General features: G+C 43.6%; 1 protein-coding gene across 16 annotated transcripts in view; it reads left to right on the top strand.

The window, feature by feature from the left end:
* STARD9 (StAR related lipid transfer domain containing 9) overlaps positions 1–12870 on the top strand; it is a 151585-nt gene that overhangs the window by 136817 nt on the left and 1898 nt on the right. For 13 of the 16 annotated variants that reach the window (XM_084972630.1, XM_084972605.1, XM_084972601.1 and 10 more), the window contains 6 exons: positions 11222–11339; positions 11493–11614; positions 11786–11850; positions 12002–12204; positions 12354–12433; positions 12663–12821. In XM_084972630.1, the coding sequence (XP_084828756.1) occupies positions 11222–11339; positions 11493–11614; positions 11786–11850; positions 12002–12204; positions 12354–12433; positions 12663–12821 (747 nt within the window). The remainder of the gene's footprint in view (positions 1–11221; positions 11340–11492; positions 11615–11785; positions 11851–12001; positions 12205–12353; positions 12434–12662; positions 12822–12870) is intronic. The other 3 variants (XR_014812769.1, XR_014812775.1, XM_084972609.1) reach the window with 3 other exon arrangements.

The following is a 12870-nucleotide window of genomic DNA, read 5'->3' as shown; positions in this document are numbered from 1 at the left end:
TTCAGGTCTTTTGCCCATTTGTCCATTGATAGATTGGTTTTTTTGCTGTTGAGTTGTATAAGTTGCTTGTATATTCTAGAGATTAAGCCCTTGTCAGTTGCATCATTTGAAACTATTTTCTCCCATTCTGTAAGTTGTCTTTTTGTTTTCTTTTGGGTTTCCTTTGCTGTGCAAAAGCTTTTCAGTTTGATGAGGTCCCATTGGTTTATTTTTGCTCTGATTTCTATTGCTTTGGGAGACTGACCTGAGAAAATATTCATGATGTTGATGTCAGAGAGTGTTTTGCCTATGTTTTCTTCTAGGAGTTTGATGGTGTCCTGTCGTATATTTAAGTCTTTCAGCCATTTGGAGTTTATTTTTGTGCATGGTGTGAGGGTGTGTTCTAGTTTCATTGCTTTGCATGCAGCTGTCCAGGTTTCCCAGCAATGCTTGCTGAATAGACTTTCCTTTTCCCATTTGATGTTCTTGCCTCCCTTGTCAAAGATTAATTGACCATAGGTGTCAGGGTTTATTTCCGGATTCTCTATTCTGTTCCATTGGTCTGTCTGTTTTGGTACCAATACCACACTGTTTTGATGACTGTGGCTTTGTAGTATTTCTTGAAGTCTGGGAGAGTGATGCCTCCTGCTTGGTTTTTGTTTCTCAGGATTGCTTTGGCGATTCTGAGTCTTTTGTTGTTCCATATAAATGTTTGGATTGTTTGTTCTAGTTCTGTGAAAAATGTCATGGGCAATTTGATAGGGATTGCATTGAATCTGTAGATTGCTTTGGGTAGTATGGCCATTTTTACAATATTGATTTTCCCAATCCAGGAACATGGAATATCTTTCCATTTCTTTACATCTTCTTTGATTTCTTTGATTAAAGTTTTATAGTTCTCAGCATATAGGTCCTTTACCTCCTTGGTCAGGTGTATTCCGAGGTATTTGATTTTGTGAGGTACAATTTTAAAAGGTATCGTATTTTTGTATTCCTTTTCTAATGTTTCATTGCTGGTATACAGAAATGCAACTGACTTCTGAATGTTAATCTTATATCCTGCTACTTTGCTGAATTTATTAATCAGTTCAAGGAGTTTTGGGGTTGAGTCCTTAGGGTTTTCTAGGTATAGTATCATGTCATCTGCATACAGTGACAGTTTGATCTCTTCTCTTCCTATATGGATGCCTTTTATTTCTTTTGTTTGTCTAATTGCTGTGGCTAAGACTTCCAAAACTATGTTGAAGAGCAGTGGTGAGAGTGGGCATCCCTGTCTTGTTCCAGATTTGAGTGAGAAGGCTTTCAGTTTTTCCCCATTGAGGATTATATTTGCTGTGGGTTTATCATAAATGGCTTTGATTATATTCAGGAATGTTCCCTCTATACCCACTTTGGCGAGGGTCTTGATCATGAATGGATGTTGAACTTTGTCAAATGCTTTTTCTGCGTCTATTGAGATGATCATATGATTTTTGACTTTTTTTTTGTTAATGTGGTGTATGATGCTGATTGATTTGCGTATGTTGAACCATCCTTGTGAACCTGGGATGAACCCAACCTGGTCATGGTGTATAATTTTTTTGGTATGCTGTTGGATTCGGTTGGCAAGTAATGAAAACTTTCTACCTGTTGTCAAATTAGAAAGCCAGATGATGCCAGGACTTTGGGGATATAGGAACCCTTATAGGTTCTTACACCCCAGCAGTGTTTGCAGAGGTTATGAGGGAACATATATGAAATTGTTTATTAAAACGTTTTTTGAAGGGGCAAAGAGTTGGAAGCCATTAGAGAATCAGTCCATTAGTGAGAGAATGGACATGTACAAGAGGATACTGTGTAAGAGAATCTGCAGACTGGGTGGACATCCAGGCAGAGTACTGGATGAAAACACTATAAGACAGAGTGAAGTACAACATGTTACTACTAATTATATACATTAAAACTGTACATACACAAAACAATCCTTTTTTAAGAGTACATACAATTAAAAAGATATTCTCTAAAGACATCCCAGTGATTTAAGGTGCAAAAAAAAAGAGAATGATTTAAGGTGAATGGAAGAGGGAAGTTAGGGATGAGAGATTAAAACATTTTTAGAATTTTTAGTAATCTCTTTAAGAGATGACTCTTTAAGTGGGGCCTAATTATGCTGTGAAAATGACAAGGCCTAGTGTTTGGAAGGATTAGTTCTTTGAAAAATTTCTTCAGAGCTCTCCCGTGGTGCAGTGGGTTAAGGATCCAGTGGAAGGAAAAGAAAAAAGAAATTTATTCTGTGTAAAGTGGTGTTTTGAGATCAGGGGTTGGCAAACCCCTTTGGCCATATCTGGCTCACGGCTTTTTTTTTTTTTTTTTTTTTCTTTTTTTCTTTTGCCACACCTGTTGTGGCATGTGGAAATTCCTGGGCCAGGGATTGAACCTGAACCCCAGCAGCTGTGGTGACAACACCAGATCCTTAACATGCTGCGCCACAAAGGAATGTTGCCTCATGCATTTGTTTACATGTTGTCTGTGGTTGTTTTGATGCTCTAGTGGCACAGGTGAGTAGTTAGAGCTATTCAAATAGTCCACAAAGCCTTAGGCACTTACTGTACCCTTTACAGAAAAAAGTTTGCCAACCTCTGGTTTAGATTTTCCATCTCTTGTGGAGTCCGTTTTGATTCTAACTTGTTAATTTCTCCCTTTTAAAATAATTAATTCCTTTTTCCCATGATAATTTCTTAGTCTTGGTTCATGGTCAGTAATTTTGTAGAAGGTGTTTGCCTCCTGTTTTCTCATGATTAGATTGTGGTTATGCATAAGACCACAGAAACAACATGCCCTCCTCATTTGCCAGATAAAGCAAAGCAAGATACAGGATACCAGCTGAATTAGAATTTCGGAGGAACAACAAATTGTGTTGTAGTGTTAAGTATGTCCCATGCAGTGTCTCATCCTCTATACATTATATCCGAGGGTACGTGATATCGTTATCTTATTAGTGATGTTAACCTTGAAGTTACGGTGGTGGGTAGCTGTGATCTCTCCACTGAAGGTATTTTTCTCTTTATACACTTTTTTTTTTTTTTTTTTTTGTCTTTTTGGGGCCACACCCGCAACATATGTAGGTTCCCAGGCTGGGGGTTGAGTCAGAGCTATAGCTGCCGGGCTACACCACAGCTCAGGGCAATGCCGGATCCTTAACCCACTGAGCAAGGCCAGGGCTCAAACCCGCATCCTCATGGATACTAGTCAGGTTTGTTAACCACTGAGCCACGATGGGAACTCTTCCTTTTATAAATTAATGAACATCTTGGGACAAATACTTTGAAGCCATGCAGATATCCTATGTTTCCTCAAACTTTTGCCCACTTTTTTGTATCTTGCCTGAAAAAATTACTACTTTGGTGCTTTAATGGCAATTTTGAATTCTCCTCATTTCTTCTACATTTACTAATTGGGATATTTCTTTAAGGAAGTGCTATCCTTTCTCTCCCTATTTACATTTATTCAATTATTTATTTTGTTCAGTTTGTACTCATAAATATTTCATTCTGTGGGTTATAACCTAGTACTGTCATTATTAATTTAATTGCTCAGATTTCATTATTTGGAGTTCTTTCAGATTGGGTCCTATGCCCCTTTAACATGCCCATCCTTTCTTGAGCATGCCCTAACTTTAATTTGTTTATTATTTTGTTGTTGTTATAATTTATGGGTTTTTAGTATCTTCACAGAGTTGTATATCCATCAACAGAAACTATTTTGAAATATTCTTATTGCCTCCAAAAGGCTGTTAATCCCCAAACCCACCATTCCCAACCCTAGGTAAACCACTAATCTACTTACTTTCTGCCTGGATGGATTTGCCTTTTCTGGACATTCCATGTAAGTGGAATCATATAAGTGGCCCTTTGTGACTGGCTTCTTTCAATCATGTTTCCAGGGTTGTCTTAATATCCTACAGTGGCTATAACACATTACCATAAACACAGTGCCTTAAAACAACTGAAACTTATTCTCTCATAATTCTTGAGGCTAGAAGTCTGAAATCATGGTATTGATAGAGTCATGCTCCTTTGAAAACTCTGTGGGGACGGAGCTGTGTCTTGGAAGCACTGGGATGGAGGTTCGATCCCCAGCCCGGCACAGTGGGTTAAAGATCCAGTATTGCCGCAGCTGCAGCTTAAGTTGCAACTGCGGCTCGAATCTGATCCCTGGCCAGGGAGTTCCATATGCATTGGGGTGGCCAAAAATGGAAAAAAGAAAAAAAAAGAAAAGAAAAGAAAACTCTGGGGGAAGACTCTGCACCATGCCTCTCTCTGAGCCTCTGGTAGTTGCCCACAATCCTTGGCATTCCTTGGCTTGTAACTATCACTCCAACCTCACATGCCTTCTTCCTGTGTGTCTCTGTGTCCCCGTGTCTTCTTGTGGCCTTCTTATAAGCACACCAGCCATTGAATGTAGGTCCCGCTCTAATCCAGTAGGACCTCATCTTAACTTGATTATATTTGCAAAGACCCTATTTCCACATAAAGTTACAGTTACAGATAGAAGGGTTAGGACTTCAGTGTATCTTTTTTGGGGGACAGTAATTCACCCTGCAACAAGGGATCATCCACACTGTAGCATGTAGCAGAATTTCATTCCTTTTTATGGCCAATAATACCACGTTGTATGACTGTCATGTGTATTTGTCCATTCATCAGTGAATGGACATCTAGGTTGTTTCCACTTTTTGCCTGTTAAGAATAATTGCGCCATGATCATTAATGTACACATTTTTGTGTGGACATGTTTTTCATTTCTCTTGGGTATTCACCTAGGAGTTGGATTGAGATCATAGGGTAACTGTTTTGCCATTTGAAGAACTGACAAACTTTTTCAGGATGGCCTCACTACTCTGCAGTCCCATCAGCAGTGTGGGAACAGTGTATTTGTCCACATCCTGGCCAACACTTGTTATTATTCACCCCAGTGAATATCAAGTGGTACCTCATTGTGGTTTTGATTTACAGTTGTCCTGACGGTTAGCATCTTTCCATGTGCTTATTATACATTTATAAATTTTTCTTGGAGCAATGTGTTCTCACATTTTTTGTCTATTAAGTTTAAGAGTTCTTCGTATATTCTAGTACAAGTTCTCTATCAGTTATATGATTTATAAAAAAACCTTCATGATTCTGTGTGTTGTTTTTTCACTTTCTTGGAGTCATCTGAGGCACAAAAGTAATTTTGATCATGTCTACTTTATTTTTTCTTTTATTGCTTGTGCTTTTGTTTTCTTATCTAAGCAACTACTGGAGGCTCAGTGGGTTAAGAAGCCGACTAGTATCCATGAGGATTCGTGTTTTGATCCCTGGCCTTAATCAGTGGGTTAAGGATCTGGCATTGCCAAGAGCTGCAGCATAGGTCACAGATGTTGCTTGGATCTTGTATTGCTGTGGCTGTGGCACAGGCCAGTAGCTGCCGCTCCAGTTTAACCCCTAGCCCGGGAACTTCCATATGCTGCAAGTGCAGCCACAAAAAGGAAAAGAAAAAGAAATTTTGCCTAATCTACAGTCCCAAACATTATGCCTATATTTTCTTTTAGTAGTTGTATAGATTTAGTTCCTACATTTGGGTCTTTGATCTGTTGTTGAATCACTTTTTGTATATAGTGAGAATTAGGGATCAAAATTTCCTCCTTTGCATGTGGATATCTAGTTGTCCCAGTACTATTTGTTCAAACAGCTGTTCTTTTGTCCCATTGAATTGTTTTGGCACCTTTGTCAGAGATGAACTGACTTATAGATGGGCGGATTTATTTCTGGATTCTTAATACAGCTTCACTGAATTAAATGTCTGGCCCTAGGCCAATACCATACTATTTTGATCAGTTACTATTTAGGTTTGTAGTAGATTTGAAATCATAAATTTATGTCCTCCAACTTTGTCTTTTTTCAAGATTTTTTTTGTCTATTCTATGTCCTTTGAGCTTTCCATATGAATTTAGGGATAAGCTGGTCAATTTCTGAAAAGAAGTCACCTGGGATTTTGATTGGGATTGCATTGAACCTGTAGATCACTTTGGGGAGTGACAATATTAAGTCTTTTGATGCATGAACATGGGATATCTTTCCATTTATTCAAGTCTCCTTTGTTTTCAAGTATTTTGTAGTTTTCAGAGTATGAATTATGCATTTGTTAAATTTATTCTTAAGCATTTTATTCTTTTTGATTCTAAGTGGGTGTGTTTTCTTAATTTCATTTTTGGCTTGCTCATTGCTACTATACAGAAATACAATTGATTTTTGTATATTGATCTTGTCTCTTGTATTCATTTATTTATCTTTATTTTTATTTTAATTTTATTTTTTACTTTTTAGGGCTGCATCTGTGGTATGTGGAAGTTCCCAGGCCAGGGTTCAAATCAGAGCTACAGCTGCCGCCCCACACCATAGCCACAGCAACTCAGGATCTGAGCCGCATCTGCAACCCACACCACAGCTCGTGGTAACACCAGATCCCTAACCTACTGAGCAGGGCCAGGGCTTGAACCTGCGTGCTAGTCGTGTTCGTTACCACTGAGCCATGACAAGAACTTCCTCATTTATTCTAATAATTTTTTAGTAGAATACTTAGGATATTCTATATACAAAGTTATATCATCTTGTTTTGCCTAACTGCCCTGGTCAAAATTTGCTTTTGCTTTTTAGGGCCATACTCTCGGCATGTAGAAGTTCCAAAGCTAGGGGTTGAATTGTAGCTGCAGCTGCTGGCCTACACCACAGCCACGGCAGTGCCGATCCGAGCCCTGTCTGTGACCTACACCACAGCTCATGGCAAGGCTGGATCCTTAACCCACTGAGTGGGACCAGGGATAGAACCTGCATCCTTATGGGTACTAGTCGGATTTGTTACTGCTGAGCCATGTTGGGAACTCCCCTGGCTAGAATCGTGAGCACCATGTTAAATAGAGGTGGTGAGAACCGGCATCCTTATTGAGTTGCTGATCTTAGGAGAAAAACACACAGTTTTTATTATTAGGAATGTTACCTGTGGGTTTGTCGTAAATAATTTTTATCGAGTTGAAGACATTTCCTTGTAGTCCTGGCTTATTGTTTTTATCATGAAAAGGTGTTGGATTTAGCTAAATTCTTATTCTGCATCTATTAGGAAGGTCATGTGGGTGTTCTCTTTAGTTCTATTAAAATGGTATATTACATCCATTTTTTTTCTATGTTGAACTAACCTTGTATTCCAGGAATTAAATCCCACTTGGTCATGGCTTATGTCTGATATATGTTGCTAGATTCAGTTTCCTAGTATTTTGCTGAGAATGCTCATGTCTGTGTGCATAAGGGATGTTGGTCTATAGTTTGTGATGTTATTTCTGGTTTTTGTATCAGGGTAATCTGGCCTCAGAGAATGAGTTGAGAATTGTTTCTGCCTTTATTTTTTGGAAAAAATGTGAAGGATTGGTGTTGGTTCTTCTCTAAATGTTTGGTAGATTTCACTAATGAACCTATCCCATTTTGAAATTTTCTTTCTGGGAATTTTTTTGATTACTAAATTTACATGTTAAAGGTCTATTCAGATTTTCCATTTCTTCTTGAATCAATTTTGGTAGCTTGTGTCTTTTAAGAAATTTGTCCATTTTGTCTAAGTTATCTAATTTGTTGATGTGTAATTGTTCATGGTATTGATTCATTTATATTTTACTTTTTCATAGATATAAATATCTAAAGTTAAAAATTTCTGAGCATGGAGTTCCCCTTGTGGCTCAGTGGTTAACAAATCCCACTAGGAACCATAAGCTTGTGGGTTCGATCCCTGGCCTCGCTCAGTGGGTTAAGGATCCAGCGTTGCCGTGAGGTATGGCGTGGGTCACAGACTCGACTTGGATCCTGCATGGCTGTGGCTGTGGTTCTGGCATAGGCCAGTGGCTACAGCTCTGATTAGACCCCTAGCCTGGGAACCTCCATGTGCTGTGGGTGTGGCCCTAGAATAGACCAAAAAAAAAAAAAAAGTTTCTGAGCACTGCTTTTTTATCCCACAGGTTGATATATGTAATCTATCTTTCTTTCTCTCTCTCTTTCTTTCTTTTTCTTTCTCTCTCTCTCTCCCTCCCTCCCTCCATCTTCCTGCCTTCCTTCCTTCTTTCCTTCCTTCCTTCCTCTTTAGGGCCGAACCCTTGGCATATGGAGGTTCCCGGGCTAGGGGTCCAATCAGAGTTACAGCTGCCGGCCTACACCACGGCCACAGCAATGCAGGATCTGAGCCATGTTCGTGACCTTAGACCACAGCTCATGGCAACTCCAGGTGCTTAACCCACTGATTGAGGCCAGAGATCGAACCTGCATCCTCATGGATAGTAGCTGGATTCGTTTCCACTGAGCCACAGTGGGAACTCCTCTTCTTTTTTCTCTTTACCTTTTGTTACAGTATTTCTACACTATAAATGGTCTTTGCATTCAGAATGCTAGTTCTTGTATTAGATCAAATGGACTCTGCTTACTTGCAGTTCTTTGGCAAACATTCTTTTTTCCACCCTACTGACTTTTCTTGTAATTTCTTCAAAAAACACTCAAGGTTCTCTGAGTTGATACTTGAAAATATTTATTGCCATTTAAGTGAAAGAACATCTGTAGGTTAAAATATGTGGTAAATATTTCCAATATATACCTGTTTACACTTTCAAATAATAGTATATAACAGAGCCTACTTGCCCACACTCTGCTTAACAGAGTGTTTATTAAGGGCTTTTACCTTTAACCTTTGCCAGTCTGACAGGCATAAAATAGTATTTCTTTCTTTTTTTTTTTTTTTTTTTTTTTTTGGCTTTTTTCTTTTGTCCTTTTAGGGCTGCACCCGTGGCATATGGAGGTTCCCAGGCTAGGGGTCTAATTGGAGCTACAGCTGCCGGCCTACGCCAGAGCTACAGCAACGCCAGATCTGAGCGTGTCTACGACCTACACCACAGCTCACGGCAACACCGGATCCTTAACCCACTGAGTGAGGCCAGGGATCGATCCTGCAACCTCATGGATTCGTTTCCGCTGTGCCACGACAGGAACTCCAGTATTACATTTTTGTTTTAATTTGCAGTTCTCTTGTGTCTGAGATTGAGTGCCTTTTCAGATATCGAAGAGCCCGTTGGCTTTTTGCTCTGCCTGCCAGTGTTCTGGGTCCATTTCTCTGTTCTCCCTTTGTTTTTGGAGGCCTTTCTTTATATTAAAAAAAGTATTATCCTTTTGTCATCTGAGAGGGTAGTGTTTTTTTTTTTTTTCCCTAGCTGTTTGTTTTTATCTTATGGTATGTTATCTAGTTTTTATCAGTCTTTCATGGCCTCTGGATTTTGTGCCCTGATGAAGCAGGGATTTCTTCACTTGTGAGATCATTAAACATTTTTTTCCTCACAGTAATATTAAATTCTCCCCACCCTGTATATTTTGAGCCACAAAGCATAAATAAGTTATTCTGGCATGATGTATAAAGTGGGTCTGATGTAGCCTTTTCTTCAGATTTCGCATGGTGACCCCATTGTCTCAGCAGTATTTATTGATTAAGTGACACATGTATTATTTTTGGAAGTCTTTAATATAGCACTTGGAACAGATGGGATCATCTCCAGTATATTATAGAGTGAGAAGAGAGGGGCTAGGCCTGGTCTTGAAAGAATCCCAATACATCAACTTAGGTTTTTTTGTTTGTTTGGCCATACCCAGACCAGGGATTGAATCCCAGCTGCAGCTGCAACCTACGCCAGATCTTTAACCCTCTGTACCACAGGATGAGCTAAGAGAGGAAATGGGGAAGGAGCACCCAGAAAGATAGGAAGCCAGGATCCTAGGAATTCAGGAAGCAAGTATCTCAAGTGAAAGGGAGATGTTCAGCAAGATGAGGACAGGGACCTGTTCTCCAGGTCCAGCCACACCGATGTAGCCAAGGCTAGACTTGAATGGGTTCAGAAGGGAGTAAACAGTGGGAGATGGCAAACTGTGACAGCTGCTTCAAGTTTATCTATGAAGGACAGGAGAGCAAGCATGCCTGCAGAGAGGTTTTTAAAGGTGCGAGAGAAGTTTGCATGCTTAAATGCTGATATGGAGAATCGTCAGGAGAGAGAGCTGGAGGCACCAAGTGAAGGGAGATCATCCGTCGTGAAAGGTGCTTAGGAAGGCGGCACAAAATCTCAATCTTGGAGTTCCCTTTGTGGCTCAGCAGGTTAAGAAACACCACACAGTGTCCTGAGGATGTGGGTTCAATCCCTGGCCTCACTCAGTGGGTTAAGGATTCAGTGTCACTGCAAGCTGTGCTGTATGTAGCTGATGCTGCTCAGATCTGGCGTTGCTGTGGCTGTGGTGTAGGCTGGAAGCTGCTAGGGAGCCCAGGAACTTCCATATGCTGTAGGTGCAGACCTAAAAAAAAAAAGAAGCGGGTTAAGGATCCAGCATTGTCCCTGCAACAGCTCAGGTCACTGCTGAGGTGCAGGTTTGATCCCCAGCCTGGGAACTTCCATATGTCACAGGTGCACCACCCCCCACCCCCCACCCCCCAAAAAATCTGAATCTGCCTAAAGAGACCACTTGTATGTTGCAGCAGGAGGGAAAGAGGCAAGGATGGAAAAAGAATGTCTTTGCTCACCTCTTCTTGTCTTTAAAGGAGCACTAGGTTAGGAACTGATGATAGAAGTAGGGTGGTGGGTGCCTGTTAGATCCAGCAGAGGTCAAGGGGCTGCTTGAGGTCAAGGCGGGGCGACTGTATGACAGATCCAGAGGTTCATCCCCATCTGGCCCCAAATTAGGACATTTGGCTGAGCTGCTGTATCTTGGGGGGGCCAAAGGTCAGTCATTTCAGAGCCCATCATTTTTCCTTCTCATTCCACCTCCCAGTTGGTTTTGTTTGCTGCCCACACTGAACACAGCTCTGGCCACGTCCTCATTCCTGGTGCTACAGTGGCACAGAGGGTGGCCCACCACTGACCCCGGTACTCCATCCTCAGGCCCCAGTTCATTCTGATCCCTGTTGGAGCTCTCCCACAAGCAACCTTTGAGCGGGGGACTTGAAGGGCAAGGAGCCCTCCAGGGTTGGCGCCTGTTGCTGTTGACTTCTTCGGGGCATCCAGCCTCCAGCAGTCTCAGGGAGGAAGATCTTTCCACTTGATCCTTTATGTCAGAAACTGTTGGTGTCATTCAGAGGCAGAGGAGATGATTTTGCACTGGTTTTCCGGCGTGCTGCGTCCTCCCTCTCTCTGCCCTGGTCCTGAGCATCTTCTCTGCTGCAGGCGGACACAAACTCACCTGATTCCAGAGACGCCTGGCTCGGGGATGTGCGGGGCCGCTCTGCAGGGAGGAACAGCCAGCCGAACCTGGCCGGGGCTGCCTGGAGAAGCTTAGTCTACAGTGAGTGGGGAGTGGGGGGTGGGGGGCGGCTCAGAGCTACCTGCCTGGTGTGGGGACTTGGGGGCTGAGGTCTGCTGGATCCATGCAGGAGCCCATTCTTTTCGGAGGCCGTAATGCCCTTGCCGTCTCAGAGCCCCCACCTGTTCACTGCAGGCCGCAGAGCCTCCCTGGGCAGCTGGTGCTGTTCTCCCTCCAGCCTGTCCAGCCTGGGGACCAGCTTCTCCTCCTCCTACAAGGATCTGGCCAAGCACATCGTGGACATCTCGATGGCTGACGTGAGGTTCCCTGTAGCACTCTGCTGGGGGTGCGGGAGCAGGGCGGACGAGGGCTTCAGCAGCTCTCTGGCTCCACAGAAGGGGAATCCAGTGAACGTGGTCCGAGGGTCTAATCCAAGGGTCTGCTTTGTCCCGTGCCCACTAATTGGCGTGTGGTCCCTGTGTCCCCAGGTAATGGCTGCTTGCTCAGATAACCTGAACAACCTCTTCAGCCGCCAGGCAGCAGCCGGCTGGAAGTAAGTTCCTCTGCAGGCTCTCGTCCCTGCGGCCCTGCTCCTCTCCCTCCTTCCCCCCAGCGGGTTCCTTGAGTCCCTCACCCCGAGCTCTTCCTATGACCCTAGCACCCAGTCTACTCCCCCCTCTTCCTCACCCTTGGTGTCTCCCTAGCCATCAGGGTGAGGAGCAGGAGGTGCAGCTATACTACAAGGTGTTTTCTTCTACTCGGCATGGCTTCCTGGGGGCGGGCGTGGTGTCGCAGCCGCTGTCTCACGTGTGGGCAGCTGTAAGTGACCCCACCTTGTGGCCCCTGTACCACAAGCCCATCCAGACAGCGAGGCTGCATCAGCGGGTCACCAACAACATCAACCTGGGTGAGCGCAGGGACAGAGGCAGCCCTCTCGGGAGGCTGGGTGCTCAGGGCAGGTCCAGTGGGGTGTCAGGCTATGGAATGATGGGTGTTGGGGGCCCGAGTGCCATCTGTCCATGCACCTGCCAACTCTCCGCATCCCTGCCCCTCCAGTGTACTTGGTGTGCAACACCACCCTATGCGCACTGAAGCAGCCACGGGATTTCTGTTGTGTCTGCGTGGAAGCCAAAGAGGTGCCTGCCTTGCTGGTGGTAGAGGTGCTGGGGGAGGAACTTGGGCTGGCGTGTTGTGAGCAGCAGTCTTGGTGGGTGTCAGGTCCTCTGGGGGAGGGAGGGCAGGTTGGACAGGGTGGGGTGGCTAGAAGGCTGGCCCAGTATTGCCTTCCACGGTACCGACTGCACAGAAGCCCGTCCCTGGCTGTGCCACGTGGCACAGGCTGAACTCGCATTGCTCCGCTTGCAGGGGCAACTGTCTGTCATGGCAGCTCAGTCTGTGTACGATGCATCCATGCCCAGACCCAGCAAGGAGGTGGTCCGAGGAGAGATCCTGCCCAGTGCCTGGATCCTGCAGCCCCTCACTGTGGAAGGGAAGGAGATCACCAGAGTCATCTACTTGGCCCAGGTGACCCACTCCATGCGGTTGGCCATGCAGCACGCCTGCATTTGACCCT

This window comes from Sus scrofa, chromosome 1 (assembly GCF_054392235.1).
Source record: "Sus scrofa isolate SSC_HxYL_T2T_F1_AM1 chromosome 1, Sscrofa_HxYL_maternal_Yorkshire_Landrace_v2.0, whole genome shotgun sequence".
Classification (NCBI taxonomy): domain Eukaryota; kingdom Metazoa; phylum Chordata; class Mammalia; order Artiodactyla; family Suidae; genus Sus; species Sus scrofa.
This window is presented reverse-complemented; position numbering and strand designations above follow the sequence as displayed.